The 21,163-nt window shown below is 45.4% G+C and overlaps 1 protein-coding gene across 1 annotated transcript in view; it reads left to right on the forward strand.

Annotated features, from left to right (window-relative positions):
• Window positions 1-21,163, forward strand: part of ATP8B1 (ATPase phospholipid transporting 8B1) — a 124,694-nt gene that overhangs the window by 43,514 nt on the left and 60,017 nt on the right. The window contains exon 2 of the mRNA XM_044242898.1: window positions 17,081-17,283. Coding sequence (XP_044098833.1) covers window positions 17,103-17,283 — 181 coding nt within the window. The 5' untranslated portion in view covers window positions 17,081-17,102. The remainder of the gene's footprint in view (window positions 1-17,080; window positions 17,284-21,163) is intronic.

The following is a 21,163-nucleotide window of genomic DNA, read 5'->3' on the forward strand; positions in this document are numbered from 1 at the left end:
TGATTGTACAGTGATAAAGCCTGTATCACAACTAGGAAATACGGAGGGATGGCCTTAGGTCAGTCCAGAGCACAGTTTTTTCAGAGTGCTTTTAAAACATGCTTTGAAAAGATTTTAATTAGTTCCAGATATTTGTAGTTCAAATCTATGTGGTATTTTAAGGTTTGTAAGTAGTGTTTTCTTGGGTTGTGCACGGTACATATATATTTATTCCTGACTTGGTTACGATGATTTATGGATTACTCATTCTGTTCCCCCTCATTCTATTCCCAATGATGTTCTCTTTATTCTACTTTTAATTTATTTTCTTTCTTAAAGAGCTTTGGTAAGTCAGGAGGATTGTTTTTGCTGAAATATCAAAGTTTAGGACAGTCAGATTTGTTCCATTTGGGGCTGTATCCCTAACATTGGTTTATGATGGGCAGCTGAGGGAACAGAGAATTCTTGGGAATAGAGGTGGAGTGGGAGGTACACTGGTTGAGGACGAAGGGAGAGTCCTCTGAACACAGCCAGGGCCTGCTTCCTCCCCAGACCTACAAGGAACAATTAGAGTGAGCTCTGCTTCCTAAATAAAGAAATGATCTTCCTGATTCAACTCAAGAGTTCTACAGTAATGCCTTCACCTAAATCACGTGTTAAATATTACAAAAGTATATAAACATTAGTAATAGTGTGATAAAAGTTATAAATAGTATGGCGATAACAATAGGGTTGAAGACGTAAATTTTCTGTGTCTTGAGTCCAGTCGCATTCAAGAAAGTCCTTGGGAGAGATGTGGGTTGAAGTCTGGGTCTCTAGAGAAAGGGGAGGGGGGAGGATATAGAAGAACAAAAATATTCAAATGTATTTTGGCTGTTTGTTTTGTTTTTTTATTTCACTTCAGCGTTTTTTTTTTTAAGATTGTATTTATTTATTTGACAGAGATCACAAGTAGGCAGAGAGGCAGGCAGAAAGAGAGAGAGGAGGAAGCAGGCTCCCTGCTGAGCAGAGAGCCCTATGCGGGGCTCAATCCCAGGACCCTGGGATCATGACCTGAGCTGAAGGCAGAGGCTTAACCCACTGAGCCACCCAGGCGCCTCTCTTTTCAGCATTTAAACAAAAGTTCTCCCTTTATCACATGGCTTTGGGAGTAGGGGTTGGGAATGGGGTAAGTGTCACTAACTCAAACCCAAGCCCCCACCACCGGGCTAAAGCTCCCAAAAGGTACCAAGTTTTTAAAGAGAAGCAAACGTTGATGAAGAAGGGAAAGTATCACTGGAAGAAAAAAGTTCTGGAATGAACTGGCATTTTTTTCCTGGGGTCGTGTTTTTTAGGAGATAGAGTAGAAAGCCCGTTTCATTGGTACTTTAAAACCTCAAAAGGTTTCGATGTTTTAATCAATGTTAGAAACTTCTTTGGGCTTATGTTCTCTCTCTCTCTCTTTTTTTTTTTTTTTTTACTGTTTTCTCTTAAAATGCAAATCAGAATATGTGTTTGTACAGGGCCTGCATTAGTCATTCCTATCTGAGCAGGCTGTCCTTATTTGCACTAAAGACCTGTTTCTTCTGGGTATTTCCTGCAAATAACTTTTATAATCTAGTTAAGTAGCAAAAAAATAGCATGTTTTACCTTTGGGTAATTAGAAGAGAGAAAAGAAAATACGGTCATTTATGTCTTAATTGTGTAATGTGTTAACAGACACTAGCCACAACTTTCCCTTTCGGGTACGCAGTCGTGGTGTGGGGGGGTGAGTTCTGAATTTGTAGACACAGTGAGCAGTATTTGACTTAAACATTCTTTGCAAGGGGGTGGGGGATACTGTGTAACCAGCAGTACTCAGAATTAGCTTCTGTAGAATCCAGTGTTTATCATAGGATAAGTCATTTTCTAAAGTGCTTTTTGGAAACAGCAGTAAAACAAAACTGAGCGGTTACTACAGCAAAAAGATTTTTGAGAGGAGGCATATTTTATCATGGACATTACCCATTCATGGTAATAACAGAGTAATAACAATGACAACTTTTTGGTTGGTTTTGCTACTGTTTTTTTGAATCTTCTGCGGGGAATGTGTTTTCTTATTACCTGTAAGCTGAGCCAGTGAACGCCTCCTCCCCTCCTGGTGGGTCTCTGCAGTGACAGCCTGGCCCAGACTGGCTGTGGGAATTTGGACGACTTGCATTAAGGATTCTGCACCCAATCCCTATTGTGTGTGGTTTTTCCACACCACCAAGCAAGGATCTGACATCAGCTGGGTGTCGTACACCTCAGCCCTGAGCTGACACTATCTCCCCGGAGATAGTATCAGATCCCACAGGCTCAGGGCTCCGTCCTGCAGGACTGCCCCCCCCCGCCCCCCGCCCGGCTTCACATGCCACCTGCCACTCTTCGCTTATCACCTGGTGCTTACGACAGGCAGGCTGGAAATTGGAGGTTCTGACGGCCCCCTTTTGTGGTTTAATTCATTCGCTAGAGCAGGTCAGAGAACTCACACAGTTTCCCTATGAGATCACTGGCTTATTACAGAAGGATCTGACTCAAACAGCCAGATGGAAGAGAGCCACAGGGCAATAATGTGTGCCTCCTCCTCCAGGCAAATTACTTGTTGGAATCTTCATGTGTTCCCAACCCCAAAACTCCAAACCTTCTCCTTTTGGTTTTTTATGGAGACTTCATTCCATTGGCATGACTGATGAAATCACTGGCCATTGGTGACTGAACTCAATCTCCAGTCCCTTTCCCCTTCCTCTCATCCTTAGCTTATTTAGGTGCTTTCCAGAAGTCGCCTCGCTAACATAACAAAAGAACTTCATCACTCTCACCACTTGGGAAAGTCCAGGGGCTTGGGGAGCTCTGTGCCAAGAACAGGAAGAAGATCAAATACATATTTTTGATTATAGATCACAATATCCCACACACGATCTCTCATTCTTAGCTCCTTGGGAGAATGGGCTAAGCACCCTTCATCATATGTTTCTTTTTCTTTTCTTTTCTATTCTTTTCTTTTTTTTGAAAACCATTTCTTTAAATAAAAATTCTGCCATATTCCATAGTCAGATTTAAAAGAGATGGCAGCTAAACTGCTGGGTCTTGCTGCCCTAGGAGCTGTGCTAAGGAGGAGAGCCACGGGGCATCTCTGGAAAACCAACTGACTGTGCATGTGAGGAATGAGCAGGAGATGGGCCAGGAGGAAACCAGCCCTAAAGACTGCTTCTCTTCATGTGAACAGAGGGCAAAGGTATTCCCTACAAAGTCAGAGACCTGGATTCTAGATAGTAGTGGAGAAATTCTCTTGCACGGGTGAACACACCCTTGCTAGGGGTGCCTCCATTTTATGCCCCTCCCCCTTCTCAGTTTCCACCCTGAGTGTCGCAATCAGAGGATGACGTCAAGATGGCTGGGTACCGGTCCATTCCAGCTCCAACAGAGATTTAACCGTATCTCTTAGTTGTTTCTGCAGATCAGAGGAACTGTCTCTTTTCCAATTTGTGCCACGGAGATAATACGTACAATTAAGGCACTGAGTGTTGGGACTGAGCCCAGACTATTGACAAAGAATTTTATCCCAGTTACCACCTACATGTGCTTGGGCAAAGAACTTGATCTCTCAGTGTCCGTTTCCTCACCTGTAAAATGGGGATGATCATTTGACCCTCAGCAAATGATGTTAGAACATATATCAAGCACTTAGCTCTGGGCCTAATCCATAGGATGTGTGGTCTCTTCTCTTGGAAACGCTCACCAACAGCATCCCATGAAAATCCTGGGAGCTTCAGAAGCTCACTTTTTTTTTTTTTTAAAGATTTTATCTATTTATTTGACAGAGATCACAAGTAGATGGAGAGGCAGGCAGAGAGAGAGAGAGAGAGAGAGAGAGAAAGAGAGAAGCAGGCTCCCTGCTGAGCAGAGAGCCCGACGTGGGACTCGATCCCAGGACCCCGAGACCATGACCCGAGCCGAAGGCAGCGGCCCCAACCCACTGAGCCACCCAGGCGCCCAGAAGCTCACTTTTATAAGCGTTGTAGTAAGTTCTTAGAACAATTCGATATGGAGAAACACAGACGGTCCTGTTGACTGACCAGTCCAAAATCTGAAAGCCAGAACAGGCTATTAGGATTGTCCCCTGCTTGTAGGAAACTCGAGGTGGTATATGCCCAAACGTTTCGGAAGGACATACGAAATTTTAACCACGTATTTGCGGGATGGTCTTGGTCCTGAACTTCTGGTGTGAATTCAGCTGTCTGGGAAAGGTTTGTAATCCAGTTGAGTCCTCTAAGCTGACTTTAAATACAGCAGAGGAGATGGTGATTTAATAGAAGATGTGGCCTTTCCCCTTAGACTTCTGGGACCCGGAATTTGTGAAGGTGGTAACTTTTAAAAGGAATGAGAAGTAAGGTTCTGTTGGCCAGGCACAGATACTCATGAAACCATGCCAGTGTCTAGGACAATAATCCAGTAGGTGCCTCCATCATACTTTTATGTGTCAGCCATACATCGTGTCTATTTAAGCCTTTGCACATATTTCTATATGAACACTTGGAAAATTTAAAACATATTTACATATGAAAAGGGTGTCTTCAGAGGGTTCAGGTTTTCAGTGGAAAACATGAAAAGGTTCACAGACCTTTAGGATGCAGATTACAAGGGGTGAGGAACGAACTTTGTAAATCACTCTGTCCCTGGACCTGTGCCCAGGGCTCTTGAGATCTGTTGACCTTAGTGCATGAAGGTCACTGGTTTGGAGTCTCCATCTACACATAGTGTAGGTCAGTAAAGGGCTCTTAGAGGAAGAGGACAGACACAGACTAGATTTCATGGCATCTCACGATCGTTAGGAGACACTTAAATCTTATGTTTACGAATGCGCTGGAAGGTACAATCACAGGAAGGAGTCCATGTGGCAGGTTTCATCTGTCCTGCCCTGACACGCAAGCCATCCCTTCTCTGAGCCCAGCCGCTGCCTGTGGATGACATGAGCCTCTCAGGCTGCTGTCTTTGGTTTTGTAGTCATCTGCAAAGACAGAGAATGATCGAAAGTGTGGGTGGGTAGTGTCCACCCCGATGCAATTTTCCTCCCCCTGTGACAAATCTGAAGAAATCTGGGGGCAGACAGATCTGGTTGAAACCTCATTATATGACCCTGGAAGGGTCCCCTAACCTTCAAAATGAGGGTGATACTTTGTTTTGGGGCATATTGTGAGGATTTCATGAAATGAGCCCAGCACATAACTGCCAGCTTGGTAGTCTTTGGCTGCAAGAGGTAGGTAGGTGTTACCAATCGCTGATTTTTTTGGAAAGAGAAACACAAAGTAAGTCTCTTGTTTGAGAGCAAAAATTCTTTTCTAAAACATGTGTATGACTTACAAAACTGCAGTAACAGGACCCAGTTCTGATTTCTGACCTTCCTCCTTTTAAAGTTGTATGGAAAATATTTCCTGTGTTTCTGTGGCTGTCGTTTCTAATGGCTGTCCTAAAATCATGATTTATAAAACCATTATCCTGTTGGACTCCCAGCTGGTTTCTCTTCCTGTGCTTTTTATAGCTAATCATGACCACCAAAAGTTTTTTTTTTTTTTTAAAGATTTTATTTATTTATTTGACAGAGAGAGATCACAAGTAGACAGAGAGGCAGGCAGAGAGAGGGGGTGGGGAAGCAGGCTCCCTGCTGAGCAGAGACCCCGACGCGGGACTCGATCCCAGGACCCTGAGATCATGACCTGAGCGAAGGCAGCGGCTTAACCCACTGAGCCACCCAGGCGCCCCGACCACCAAAAGTTTTATGTGAATCGTTATTTTACTTGTTGGTTTACATTGGAAGAGTTTCTAGAAATGAGATCATTGGGTCAAATGTTAAAAATACCTTTAGTGTTCTTGGTGCTTAAAGTGTTGTTATATTGTTTTTATACATAAGGAATGGACCAGTTTCAATGGTGGCAGCAGCGCTGCGTGTGTGCCCGTATGAATGTGTGTGTGTGTGTGTGTGTGTGTGTGTGTGTGTGAGAGAGAGAGAGAGAGAGAGAGAGAGAGAGCATTCATTCAGCTATATCCCAGCCAGCACAAGATGCAGTAATTGAATATTGTTAGCCTAATAAGGCATGAAATGGTGTCTTGATTTTCCTCCTTGTGCCTTTCTTTGATTATTCGTCTTATTCATATTTTCCCTGTATGTTTATTATTCCAGTTACTTACACATCTGACCCTTCTACTTCCCTTTCCATTCAAACAGTGGTCCTGTTGACTCTGGGGAAATGTAAGCTGTCTTTCTCCGTATTTAAGGTTCATGTTTAGTTCTGGAAAATTATGCCGATTCTTACGTCTTTCTATAGTGTAGTCTTTTAACTTTCTTTTTCTTTTTCTTTTCTTTTCTTTTTTTTTTTAAATTTTATTTATTTATTTGACAGAGAGAGAGATCACACGTAGGCAGAGAGGCAGGCAGAGTAGGGGTTGGAGAGGAACAGGCTACCTGCTGAGCAGAGAGCCCGATGTGGGACTTGATCCCAGGACCCTGAGATCATGACCAGAGCTGAAGATAGAGGCTTGACCCACTGAGCCACCCGGGCGCCCCAACTTTCTTTTTTTTTTTAAAGTAGGCTCCAAACCCAGCATCGGGCCCAATGTGGAGCTTGAACTCACGACCCTGAGATTGAGACCTGAACTGAGATCAAGAGTTGGATGCTCAGCCAACTGAGCCACCCAGGCACCCCTGTGGTGTTGTCTTTACATTAAATGTGGCCATGTACCCATAGGTTGGTGACTCTTCAAGTATTCAGATTAATTTAACTTGACAGATTTCTTTCTTTCTTTTTTTTAATTTATTTATTTGACAGATAGAGATCACAAGTAGGCAGAGAGGCAGGCAGAGAGAGAGGAGGAAGCAGGCTCCCCGCTGAGCAGAGAGCCCGATGCAGGGCTTGATCCCAGGACTCTGGGATCATGACCTGAGCTGAAAGCAGAGGCTTTAACCCACTGAGCCACCCAGGCGCCCGACAGATTTATTTCTTATTTCACCTTGGAGGTTTTGCCTTCAGGCCGCTGTCAGTTGTACAGTCCTTATGGTTTTATATTATTTAAGCACGAATATAATTTCAAAACCTAATCATAGAGGCAATAGTAATAAAGTAAAAATAAGGCCATTGTCCCTACCAAGTGAGAATGAAGCGTGACTGTACAAACAATGCTTTTTTTCCTAACTTTCAGTATTTATTAAAAAAATACATTGTGGATTGAGGCTGAGGCTCTAAAGTAAACATTTGGGGAATTCTGGCATTATTATCCTATGGGAACCAGTGCTAGTCTTTTGTTTACTTTTTCCCTTAGTTTTCCAGACAAAAGAACGGCAGCCCCACCCGGTCTTAATTTTGAACACATTTTTCTGGTTGCCACCACCCTAATTCAGGCCTGTATTCTTCCTTGCTTCAGCTGCATTCACACAAGAGTGTTGTTTCTGAATGTTACTGCAGAGGAAAGAGAACCCAAACTGCCTGGTTTTATAGATGACAAAGCCAGAACAGCCGATGGCTCGGTGGCCAGCGTGACCTCTGGGCGGTCTCCGTGTCTGGCTCTCACCTTCCGGGCCACCCACACTCCCTCCTCTATCAGATTAATCTTGCTGGAGCGCCGTGCGGATCGTGTTCCTCTTCTTGCAAACACCTTCAGTGGTTCCTTCCACTCCCTGGAAGAGAGCCTGGCCAAGCCCTCGCGGGTCGGGGCAGAGGACTCCAAGCAGCCCTTCCCCAGCTCCTCTCCTGCACCCTGAATCATTCAGGTGGGTGGGTGCCTCGTGTTTGCCCGCTGCCTAGTCTTCACCCAGCCGTTCCTCATTCCTGACAATCTCTCCCCAGCCACCCTGAGTGCTTGCTCTCCTCTGTGAGTCTCCGATCCTCAGCTCAAAACACCAAGGAAATCATTACTGATTTAAATGCTCCCCTATGTGATACAAGCTGGGAAGCATTTAAGATTTCCCCACTTGCTGGTGTAGGTCAGTCTGTAGACCATCAAGTTTGCTTTATTTTTCTTGTCAGTTGCCCCATTTTCTTTTGCTTAGGTTTTTCTTGTGACTGATGATGCTGTCAGTTGATATGTGGCAGGAGAAAGCAGTGGGAGCTCGAAGGAGGGAAATAGGCTCAGGTGCTTCGGGGGCAGAACTTGAATTTCAGCCCATATCCACATGTGTTAACTGTACCGCACAATCTATGTAGCACAGACTTGGTTGTGCCATCAGAGGGCCTGAATCCAATCTGACATGACTGAGCTGAATAACCTGGGCCTTCACCACCTCTGTCTTCTCTTTGGTAAAATGGCAACCATAGTGCACGGCCACACATCTCAGAATGAGTCCACGACGATTGTGAGAGCCGAGAAGTGTGAAAAATACTTAGTGATCCGTAAGGGGACGCCTCGTATTAATAAGTCCTCATCTTTGCTAGAGGATGTTAGTGAGCTCATGACAGAGTCGGGACAGTATCACTAAGGAATCCTCTACGTTTCACCAGGAAAATGAGAAAACTGCCCTTCTCTTAGAGGTCCAAGTTCTGAGGTTTTCCTGCACCTTTTCAATGGTAGTCTGCAGAGTTGTGTGGTACCACATGGTTGTCTACTTCCTTTGTGGCACAGGGCTCTACGGTGGACTTTTTTTTTTTTTTTTTTAAAGATTTATTTATTTATTTACTTATTTATTTGACACAGAGAGAGATCACAAGTAGACAGAGAGGCAGGCAGAGAGAGGGAAGCAAGCTCCCTGCTGAGCAGAGAGTCCAATGCGGGACTCGATCCCAAGACCCTGAGATCATGACCTGAGCCGAAGGCAGCGGCTTAACTCACTGAGCCACCCAGGCGCCCCTCCATGGTGGACTTTGAGAGAAGTGGAGGATGAAGCTGTGGCCCCAGAGAAGACTTTTCTGTCCTGAGGAAAGGTCTTGGCTGATTGTCCCCACAATAGTGACATCTGTGGTCCCTTAGTTTTACGGGAGCTATTCCAGGCTTCTAGGCTTTCTAGGTTTCGGTTTAGGAGGAAATAAAAAATATAACCCTCTTTGTCCCGGGGACAGTAGAGTCATGTTTCAATATCTGTATAAAGTTTAAATTTAATCTAGATCTTCGATATGTTTTATTACTATTGCTTCATGAGTTTGTCTAATTACAACTGTCATCAAGCTTGTTGGCTTTTACTCTGCAGAGTGTTGGACAGATTCCAAGAGGGGTGTGGCCGGTGTCTGGACTAACTAGGATTACAAAGAAGATTTCTGCTGCCTCTGAGGTTGGGCTCTTCTTCAGAATAACTTAGAGATAGCCTTACCCCAGAATCCTGATTATTTGTGATTCATGATACGTGTATGAGTTCTCTGTCATTGCAAATGACTCCAAAATTTAGCAGCTTACAGCAGCACATGCTTGTTAGTTTTCTGCATGGAGAATCCAGTATCACTTGACGGTGTCCTCTGTTCTGGGGTCTTATGAGGCTGCAGTGAAGGCATCAGCCCAGGCTGGGGCTGTGGGGTGGTCTCATCTGAAGGGTGGACTGAAGAAGAATAAGCCACTTCCAAGTTCCTGCGGTTGTTGGCAGAATTTATTTCCTTCACCTTAAAAAAATTTTTTTGCAGTTTTGTTGAGCTATAACTGACATATAACATTGTAGTTATAAGTGTACATATAACATGTAGTTTAAGCTACAGGTGACATATAACATGTAGTTTAAGGTGTATAGCATAATGATTTGATATATGCATATATAGTAAAATGATCACCAGTGTTAAGCTTAATGAACATTCATTACCATTATATACTTACAATTTTTTTTTCTTGTGATAACTTTTAAGATCTACTTTCTGATCTTAAGAAAGTTACTCTCTGAGTAACTTTCAAACATACAACGTGTATTGGTAGCTGTAGTCACCATGCCGTACATACAGAAAATTCATTTCCTTGAGGGTTGTTGGTCTGAAGACCCCAGTTCCTTGTTGGCTATTGGCTGGACAGGCACTGAGTTTTTGCCATGTGAGCCCCGCCATAGGACAGCTGCTTCATGAGAGCCAGGAAGGGGGGGCAGCTGGCTGGCTGGCTGGCAGGGAGTCATCATCTCCTGTAACCTAATCATGGATGAACCATCCCAATTCTTGTGTCATAGCAAGTTGGTTACAAGCAAGGTCTTACATCCAGCCCACTCTCACGGGGAAGGGTTACACAAGAGCAGGAACAGCAAGTGTTGGCATCATTGGAGGCTTGTGGATTCTGCCTGCCAGAGCTGTAATTTATTCTATTTAATATAGAACATATAATACAAAAACACATAGTATAGGACACATGGAAGTGCAGTGCACAGATTTATTATGTCATGTTATGCTACTTTGCATTGTCTTTAATTACAATAATAACAATAATAGGAGAGGAAAGGAGGAAAAACACATGTTAAAAATACCCTTTCTTGAGGAAGGCTTGAAGAACCATAAAAACAGATGGTGTAGAATGAACAAAAATGAATTTCGTGACTCTTCCTTTCTAAGCTGGACATGAATCAAGTGTGGCAACAAAGCTGTCATTGACCGGGGCCTCTCGGTCTTCCCCAGCCTCTGAGTTCCCTTTGTGTTCACACACAGATCCTACCCTGGCCATGACAAAACTCAGCTTTTTGTCCCTCCTTTGCCTTCACTGAAATCTAGAAACCTTGTGATGGCAGGAAAAGCCTGTGCTTTTGTTATTGCGGACTTCGGGCTTTTTTATCGCAAAGTGGAAAGATAATTCTTTGGGCCTGGGTTCCCTTTTTCCTCATTTCTTCAGTGCCTCCCCTACAAAGGGAGAAGGATATCATTCATTCATTCACTTGCATGTAGTTGGTAAGTATATTAGGTGACAAATGATGGGTGTTAGGGTACATGTTTGGAAACTCTGTCCTTGACACCTCTTGTCTTAGCGGGGTTTATGACCAACAGGGCTGAACACGATGGAAAACGAAGCACCCCTTTATTAAGAGCTAGAAAGACCCAAATCAAGCTCTGGTATAAATAAATGATGCCTCTTGGTTCCTACTCCTCCCCGCTCCCTCCACCCGGCACTGTTTTTCAGGCAGGGCTGCAGAAAAGTCTGGTCAGGGACAGAACGGGGAGAGAGGAGGATGGTTGCCAGAAGGCGGAGCCCATCCCGGGGTCTTGCTCTCATGGAGATGGTAAGGTAGGAAACAACCCGCACACTGTACTGAACTTTAAACTCCGGTAAAGGAGTAACATCTCCCGTAGGGCTGCAGGCTCTGAGCTGTGTGGGTCTCAAGGCCCCTTCCTTGGGCGGGAGATGGGGGGAGGGGGGCAGTGCTGAGGCCCTGTCCATTGTGGTGGGTATAGTCTTTGAGTCTTTGTTTTGCAAATTCCTCTCTCTTAAGGACTCTGGAAAGAACCCAGTGGAAAACTAGCCTGTACCTTGTATCTATTCCCTGTGGGTCGTCATAAGGGTTTTTAACACCATGAGGTAGCTAAGCAAATCCTTACTGTATTTGAAGGGTCACTATCTCCCTGCCCCTTTCTCTTTTTTTAACAGATGGGACAGCTAAGCTTTCAAAATGTTAAGTAACCCACCCAGGTTATACATTGGTGAGTAGAAGAGCTGGGATTTCAATCCAGGCCCATATTCTTTCAAAGAAACGGTGCTGCTCAGCTGAAGCGGAGCTGGGCAAGAGTATTTCCAAAGATCATGTGACCAGAAATGGCCTTGAATGCTAAGTCCTTGATGACTCAAAAAGAATTCTGATACATCTTTTGCTTACTTGCGCTAACATCTAGGCACGTTGACTTTGGACGCCATGATTATAGACTCTGGGATTAACGGGGAAGCGCCACACTCCGGGGGTGTGTGGTCACTGTGCCTCACGTGCTGAGGGAGATGACGGTGCGGTGTCCCACTGGCGGGGGCCAGTGTGTGTGCTCTCCGGTTACGCAGCTTCCGGCAACTGAGACGCTACTATTCCCAACCAATAGGGCAACTGTGCTGGGGCTGTTTTCCCACCAGCCCACCTGGTCATTCATTCCATATTCCCACAGCTTGCCTGGTTTACCCAGGTCAGTCCTCATTTTCTCTAGCTGTGGGCCTTCAGTCTTGACCACATATTGCTGCTGTCTCTTGCCTTTTGTTTTAGTCTGGAGGTCAACAGACTTTTTCTGTAAAGAGCCGAATAGGAAATATTTTAGACTCTGAGGCCATATGGCATCCATTGTAACCATCCAGCTCTGCTGTGGTGTACGAGCAGCCTAGACTGGATGTCAAGGGATGAACAAGGATGTGTTCTAATAAAACCTGATTTACAAAAACAGGTGGTCAGCTGACCCTGGCCTGGAGGCTGTCGTTTGCTAACTCCCATCCGGACTACAAGCCCCGTCAGGACAGAGGCAGAAGTAGGCTCTTGCCAGGTGCTGGGGTGATAGTGAGAAGTAAGAAAGATCAGGGCTCCCCCTCAGTACCTTACCACAGGCTGGGTTAATTCGTCTGTCTGTAGCAGAATCGTAAGCAGTAAGTTTTGGGGGGCCTTGAATAGTGAGACTGTTGAAAAACTGCCAGTGCACAACCTCTTCTCGTTGCTGTCAAGCTCTCCTCCTCCATCCACTGACAGCTTGAAGTCTTCTACCGTGTGGTAGGAAGGAACTGTGGAGAGATGGCAAAGATAGCTTTGAGGGCTTAATTGAAAGTTCATTTTTTCTTTCCCCAGATCTTTGTGTGACATCTAGGCGGTTGGCACTGAGTATTCACACATGGGACTCTGTTCTTGTATAGCTTGTGGTCTAGTGGGACAGACAGATGACAGATAAGTAAAAGTGAACATATATTTAAAAATTGTGGTAAGTTCTTCTCAAAAGAGAGAGGTAAGTATTGGGGAGGTTAGTGGTAGCAGAAAGAAGAGGATAGAGACCTGTTCAACACCATCCATGGAAGTGGATACTGAAGTTGAGATCTAAAGAATGAGATACAGTAGCCATGCCGAGAACTGGGAGAGAAGCATTTTAGGCAGAAGGAGGAGCATGTCCAAAGGGCCTGAGGCAGGAAAGACTTCACTGGCTTAAGCTAAAAGTGGGGCCATGGGGCCTAGGATGATTGAGCAAGAAAGAAGTTACAGAACTGTGCAGAACTCTCAGACTTGGGGGAAGCTGTGGATTTAGTTCAAAGTATAGCGGGAAACCACTGTCTGCTTGGACTGCCCTAGCAAAATACCACAGGCTGGGTGGCTTAAACCACAGACATTTATTTTTTCACATTTCCGAAAGCTGGAAGTCCAAGATCGAGGTGCCAGTCCTGTTGGTTTCTGGTGAGGCCTCTCTTCTTGGCTTGCAGATGGCCACCATCTTGCTGTGGCCTCTCCTGTGTGCATGCATGGAAGGAGAGCTCTCTGATGTCTCTTTCTTGCCTTGTAAGGACACCAGACCTGTCAGAATAGGGTTCTGCCCTTACAAAATAGTTTAGCCTTAAAGACCTCCTTAAAGGCCCTATCTCCCCACACAGTCACACTGGGGGTTAGGGCTTCAGCCTGTGATTTTTTAAGGGGACACAGCTCTGTCCAGAATGCCTGGGAAGGGTCTAAGCGGGAGAGTGGCATGACTGGGGGGGGGCACGTGGAAGGTGATCATGGGAAGTCCAGTGTGGGAGCACTGCAAGAGAGAGGTGATGGTGGTCTGAAGTAGGGTGAAGCCCGTGGGGCTGGAGACGAGGGAATGGGTTGGAGGTGTGTGTTTCAGCAGAAATGACTGGCCTTGCTGTGGATCGTGCCTCATGCCTGGTTTACTCACCTGTACCCCTGAATAACCTGGAAGTCTCCAGAGGGTCTGTTTCCAGCGACGGTGTGGTGGTCGGCATGAGCAGGTGCTTAGTGAAGGTTGAGTAAGGGCACACGTGGCCGCAGTGTGCCACTGGGATGTTCAGAGATGTTCCAACGTTTCCAAATCCACATTCTAGATAGTGCCTGCCTTACAGATGTCATGGTTTCGATCAGAAAACTCCTCCTGTCACTTGGGGCTTCAAAGAAATGATTTCTTCCTCATTTTTCTTTGGTAGTGCTAAGATGATGGAGCAAAGCGATTCCAGTATGCCTGCGTCACACACACACACACACACACACACACACACACACACACAGCAGAGAACTTCCGCTCAGCTCAGAGCTCTGCTTTCCAAGCAGCCCACACAGTCTGGCCTGGGGTGGATGTTCTGCACTGAGCTGGCTGGTTATGCAACGTCTTGCTTACTCTGGATCATATCCTCGTGGTTGTCAAAGCCATTCCTCCTTGTCAGCTGCTCCCTCTACCTCAAAGGACTGGATCCATTGAAATGTGGGAAATAAGCATGGAGACGCTTGCCAGTAATCATGATGAGGAAATGATCTCTTACGGAACGTTTCTAGGATATACTGACCCGGACCCCCGAAAATGGTTAAAGTGGCTCGTTTGAAGTCATGTATGATAACGAAAAAGTGTTTCTGTATGGTGCTTTCAGACTTGTTAATACTGTACATGCCCCTGTGGTGAAGAGATTAGCTCCTAAATCCTGCCACTTGGTCGCTGAGCCCCAGTGCCCTTATCTGTAGGATGGGATATTATTATCTGTCTCACAAGGCCATCCTGCTTGACACACAGCAGGTACTCAGAAAATGGTAACCGCTTTACTTACTTTAGTTCTGAGACATGGCTGATGCAAGTTTTGCATTTAAGGGTTTGGGAATTTTATTTTATTTTATTTATTAATTAAGATTTTATTTATTTATTTGACAGGCAGAGATTACAAGTAGGCAGAGAGGCATGCAGAAAGGTTGGGGGGACAGTCTCCCTGCTGAGCAGAGAGCCCGATGGGGGACTCAATCCCAGGACCCTGGGACCATGACCTGAGCCGAAGGCAGCGGCTTTAACCCACTGAGCCACCCAGGCACCCTGGGTTTGGGAATTTTAAAGAGAGTGCATTAAATTTAAGTATTAGCTAAAGCATGACTGGCAGAATTTTACAGAACCACAAATGAGGCTAATGAAACCTGTAAAACTCCAAGAAATAGTTATTTACTAGCCCACAGAAAACTGGGAAAGTGGGAAAATGTTTTACTCTGCAATTAAAAGGTTTTAAAATAGAATATGCCTATGCTTAAATGTAGTCCTATTGTAGTCTAATAATTTACCTCCTGGTGAGGGGTGGGTACATTTGGGAAGAGATTTTGAGAGATGGAAAAGCCTAAAAGGGATAAATTCTCACACCATTCCATTTGTTATTATAAATAACATTTTTTCCCTTAATTTTGGAGCAATCGGCAGTAACAATGACCTCACATTTGCACACTTACTGTACTGTGAGACTGTATTGAGTATTTACGGGAGGCCAAATTCTGAACCGAGCACTGTGCACACATCATTTCTCTTAGATGATGCATGGCAGTTGTTGGCATTTTGGAAAATGAATGACTGTCTGGATAACCGGGACTATTTTATGCATACGGATTGTTAACTCGCCCTTTTAACTCAACAAGTTTGGACTTTTGCAATGTCATTAAAAACTCTTCTCATCGGCGTGCCTGGTTAAGTTGGTTTCTGCTCAGGTCACCATCTCAGGATTGTGGGATCGAACCCTTTGTTGGGCTTCACGATCAACCGAGAGTATGTTTGAGACTCTCTCTCCCTCTCTCTCTCCCTGCCATGCAGTCTCTCTCGCTCTCTATTAAATCTTTAAAAAAAAAGTCTTCTGATCATGGTCTACATTTATACTATCCCCTAGTAGGAGGATATCACAGTTTATCTACACAGTGACCAACCCATGGATACACAAGTTACTCTGGGTTTTACGGTTTTAAGTAATGCTGGACAAAACCCTCACATAAATATTTAAACATTTCCTACCTGCTCAGCTAGGGCTATGCAGATTTAGATGTCTGCAATGCTAGATTTGATACAAAGCGTGCAGGCAGCCAAGTGGTTCCACTCAAGGCAACTGAGACTTGATGAAAACATATAAGAAACTATAATGTAAAAGTACAAGATAAGAAGGTCTCTCTTAGGAGGGCAGTTGTTTTTGCCATAAAAAAATTTTTAAGTAAGCTAGATGCCCAGTGTGAGACTTGAACTCATGACCCCAAGATCAAGACTTGCATGCTCTACCAATTCACCCAGACACATGCCCCTTTGCTGCAGATTTTTATTACCATGCAAGTCATTCAAGGAATTTCGGTGTTTTCCTCTAGAGTGGAAATGACAGCAGTACCTTCAACGGGGTGCCATGGGAAGTTTCGAGGACCCGGTGCCCCCAAAGCATTTCACCCGGGCCTGACGTGCAGTTACCACTAAGTAAATGTGAGCTGCTATTACGAGCAATGTTAAGTACATGGCCATGTGATGCTAATGTAAATAATGCCAGGCTGTATGTCTGTCTTCAGGTCTCCTATGGTCTCTGTGTCAGTATTTTTCTAATATAACTAAGGGTGTGCTTGTCCCTTCTGCAGTCACTTTACACAGGGGTGTGCTCATACACAGGCGACAGACAGGGTGTGGGTGGGGTCGTTTGGGAGGGAGGGGGTGAGGGAGTGCTCCCAGGAAGCCCTTAGTAAAGGTGAGCTTGTATTCAAAATGTATCACAGAGCAAAGTCTTAGAGTATGAGCCTTAGCAGAAACTAAGTGTCTGAGGGCAGGGTTTCCCAAACGTTGCCAGCAACCCACAGTGAGAGATATAATGGCACTGAGGGCCACAAAGCAAACAAACGTGTCTACGTGTTGGTTACGTCAAGCAGTTTCAGCAAACAGGACTGACTCTCGTGATGCCTGCTCTACTCTCATATTTTGTGGTCTGTTTCATTTCATTGTAAGGTTGGTTATGGATTCAGTTTATTTTAACAGGTAGAGACCCCCCCCCTCAATTTGAAATACTACCTTAAAGTTTGTATCTGCTTTAAGAGTTTGCAACTATGTTTTTGTTGTTAAATCTCACTGAGGCATGGAATCGCTAATGAAAGGTTAATTTGAACTGTGGGGGGCGCTATTCAGACACACTTGCCTGTGAGTTGGGAGAATGTTCTGTTAAAAGGGCACTAGAACAGGATGCAGGCAGGAGTCAGCCAGACCCTGGGCACCAGTTTAAGTCGCTCTGGTTTCTCTGTCTCTTCAACCAGGTAGTTCCAGTTTGCCGGCAGCATGAATTCGGAACGAGACTCGGAAACGACCTTTGAGGAGGATTCTCAGCCTAATGACGAAGTGGTTCCCTATAGCGACGATGAAACCGAAGATGAGCTTGACGACCAGGGGCCTGCGGTCGAGCCGGAACAGAACCGAGTCAACAGAGAAGCTGAGGAAACCCGGGAGACCCTCCGAAAAGGTGACCTCACTGGGACGGGGACCCTGGGACCTGTCCGTGTCCGCGCCCACGGGGCAGCGGCGACAGGTGCACAGGCCAGCTGGCCCATGTTAGATGGTCCAGGAGGTCTCTTCCTTCTCCGAGGGTGATGGGAGAAGGGTCGCTGGGCTCGGACGGGCACACGTCCTCGGCGTGCAGGGCTGTTCCACCGACCTGACCACGTCTGCCCGGAAAGTGGCAAGCATGGGCTAGCGTCTACTTTCAGAAGGGACTTGCATATGCAAGAATTTGCTTGTTCCTGGACTCAGGAAGCTTTGCATTACCAGACCTTTTGCTCAGTCAGTTGTGACCGTGAGATGGCTTAGGCTCCGCTTGCTGTAAGGGGCCTGTCCTACATGCAGCAGCCGGCGTCCCTGCCCAGAATGGGGGCAGCTGTGAGGCCGAGTCTGGACCAGGGGCCAGAACCAGACAGTAACTGTTTCAGGCTCTGTGTGCCATGTGCTCTCTGTCACACCTACTCGGCTCTCCCGGGAGCTCTTAAAAATAGCCCTAGACAGTCCGTCATCGAGGCCGAAAGAGTGTAACTAACTTTTATGATGCAGCTTTTCCCCTGCAGCTTTTCTGTTTCATTTTCCGCTGCTTCTCCCACCCTGGTAAGCAAATGTGATCTTTTCCTGTGGCCGATCCTTTCCTCCTTGGGCTTCAGATTTGCTCCAGATTTCAGGTGGAAAATATTTCTTCCATAGTCCCTAGAATTCCAGCTAAACAGCTTTGGTTTCTCATTTATAGAAATTTCCGCTAAGTTATGGTTTTTGACTCTCAGGATGTTGTCACCACAGCGTTGGTCAGAATAACCTCTGATTCTTTTTTTTTTTTTTTAGTCTAATCTTGTCCAATTTTTTTTTCCAATTTATTTATTTTCAGAAAAACAGTATTCATTATTTTTTCACCACACCCAGTGCTCCATGCAAGCTGTGCCCTCTATAATACCCACCACCTGGTACCCCAACCTCCCACCCCCCCGCCACTTCAAACCCCTCAGATTGTTTTTCAGAGTCCATAGTCTCTCATGGTTCATCTCCCCTTCCAATTTACCCAAAAGCACATACCCTCCCCAATGTCCATAACCCTACCTCCCTTCTCCCAACCCCCCTCCCCCCAGCAACCCACAGTTTGTTTCGTGAGATTAAGAGTCACTTATGGTTTGTCTCCCTCCCTATCCCATCTTGTTTCATGGATTCTTCTCCTACCCACTTAAGCCCCCATGTTGCATCACCACTCCCTCATATCAGGGAGATCATATGATAGTTGTCTTTCTCCGCTTGACTTATTTCGCTAAGCATGATACGCTCTAGTTCCATCCATGTTGTCGCAAATGGCAAGATTTCGTTTCTTTTGATGGCTGCATAGTATTCCATTGTGTATATATACCACATCTTCTTGATCCATTCATCTGTTGATGGACATCTAGGTTCTTTCCATAGTTTGGCTATTGTGGATATTGCTGCTATAAACATTCGGGTGCACGTGCCCCTTTGGATCACTACGTTTGTATCTTTAGGGTAAATTCCCAGTAGTGCAATTGCTGGGTCATAGGGCAGTTCTATTTTCAACATTTTGAGGAACCTCCATGCTGTTTTCCAGAGTGGTTGCACCAGCTTGCATTCCCACCAACAGTGTAGGAGGGTTCCCCTTTCTCCGCATCCTCGCCAGCATCTGTCATTTCCTGACTTGTTGATTTTAGCCATTCTGACTGGTGTGAGGTGATATCTCATTGTGGTTTTGATTTGTATTTCCCTGATGCCGAGTGATATGGAGCACTTTTTCATGTGTCTGTTGGCCATCTGGATGTCTTCTTTGCAGAAACGTCTGTTCATGTCCTCTGCCCATTTCTTGATTGGATTATTTGTTCTTTGGGTGTTGAGTTTGTTAAGTTCTTTATAGATTTTGGACACTAGTCCTTTATCTGATATGTCGTTTGCAAATATCTTCTCCCATTCTGTCAGTTGTCTTTTGGTTTTGTTAACTGTTTCCTTTGCATAACCTCTGATTCTATCTGGTTTCCCTAAAATCTCCATCACTAGCCCATCTGTCCCCCCAAGTGCCCCTGAAGTCTGCTTCCCTCAGATAACTCCCTGCTACCCTCATCTTTCCTGCTGCGTTCCGCTCCCCGGTCCTTGTGGGTTTTTTTCCAAACCATTTTCACCTGTAGAAAGAGCAACAAGCATGAAATGCCACTCATGGGACAATTCCTCCTGCTCTGGCCAGACACTGCCTCTCTCCCCGATGTGGGGAGGTTCTTCATGGGGGAGAGCACGCATCCAAACGGGCCTCTGCCCACAATGGGCTCCAAAACCTGGCAGGCCGGCGACCCATGTGGACTGTTTGCTGTCTTTGGTTTTCTATATCAGACATTTAGAACGATCAGAATTTACTGTGGATTTCTGGCTGTGAGCTCAAGCTGTTGAGAGTTAAGCTTAAGTGCTTTCTGCCTTGAAGCAGAAGGTACTAAAATCAGGATAATCGAACTAAATTAAAATGGAAACACTGCTGATCTGGACAGGAATGTGGCCTCTGTCGTAATAGGTCCAGGCTGGATGTCGTTCGAAGGGGGTTCAAGCCGAAGTAGCCTGACAAGTTAGCAAAGGAGTTCTAGCTGACTGCCCCAGTCCTGAATACCGTGTTTCTTCCTCATTCCTTCTCCCTCCGAACCTCTCAGTTTCCTAGCACAATCTCGGAGTCGCTATCATATGTGGCTATCTGATGAGTTGGCAGGGAACCGGCTCAGTGAGGTTCAAGGTGAACTTTGCTGTTGCTGCCTGGTGCCGTGCTCTCCGATGTGTGGTCCAGGACGCAACAAAGACGGGGTTGGGTGCCTGCAGAAATGTCAGGGAAGCACGTAGTGGATGGAAACTCTCACCTCTGGTTTTTTCCAACTCTGCTTTCACATCTTGGTGCTCAGGGCCCTTTCCTGATCATGCCTTTTGCACCTTCCTTATAGGTTTCTACTGTTGGAATACAGGCCTCAAGGGAGCCCAGACATGTTCTTGGTGCTTCATAGTCTTTTCCCATGGTGGCTTATGTTTTTAGGGGACTCTGATGGCCTGCCCTTCCTCCCTCCCTCCCTTCCTTCTTTCCTTTCTCTTTCTTTCTTTCGATTACTTACGTATTTGAGAGAGCAAGCATGAACAGGGAGAAGGGCAGAGGGAGAGGGAGAAGCAGACTCCCTAGTGAGCAGAGAGCCCAAGGTGGGGCTTGATCCAAGGACCCCAGGATGGTGACCTGAGCCAAAGGCAGACACTTAACCAAATGAGCCACCCAGGCACCAAACCCCCTTTAAAAAAAAAAAAAAAAAGATTTTATTTTTAAGTAATCTCTACATCTACACCCAGGGTGAGACTCAAACGTACAACCCCAAGATCAACCCGTATGCTTTCCAACTGAGCCAGCCAGGCGCCCCTGGTGGTTCTCATTTCTTAAAATTCCTGTCCAATGACCTTGCTTGTGACTTTCAGAAATACTATTCTGATACCTCTATCTGCCCTTCCCAAATACACAGAGGATGTTCAGTAAGTGCTAGAACCTCTCTCCCTACATTCCCATCTCTGCCCTTCACACCCCACAACAGATCGGCTTCCTCTCTTCCTCCCTCACTCCCTCTGTCCCTCCCTTTCTCCTCTGTACCCCTCCTCCTCCCTTCTGATTGTTTTTTTTCCCATACTCTTACTTGGTCATTTTCCCAATTAAGGTTGGGTCATTTTGACTTGTTTCAATTCAGCCTTCCTCTGTCTGGACATTTTATATGAAGGACAGTTTTTTTTTTTTTTTCTTCAAAGAAATCAGTTTTTTATTTTTATTTTTAAAAAATTGTATTTATTTATTTGACACAGAGAGACACAGC

The sequence above is a fragment of the Neovison vison genome, chromosome 3 (genome assembly GCF_020171115.1).
Source record: "Neovison vison isolate M4711 chromosome 3, ASM_NN_V1, whole genome shotgun sequence".
Classification (NCBI taxonomy): domain Eukaryota; kingdom Metazoa; phylum Chordata; class Mammalia; order Carnivora; family Mustelidae; genus Neogale; species Neogale vison.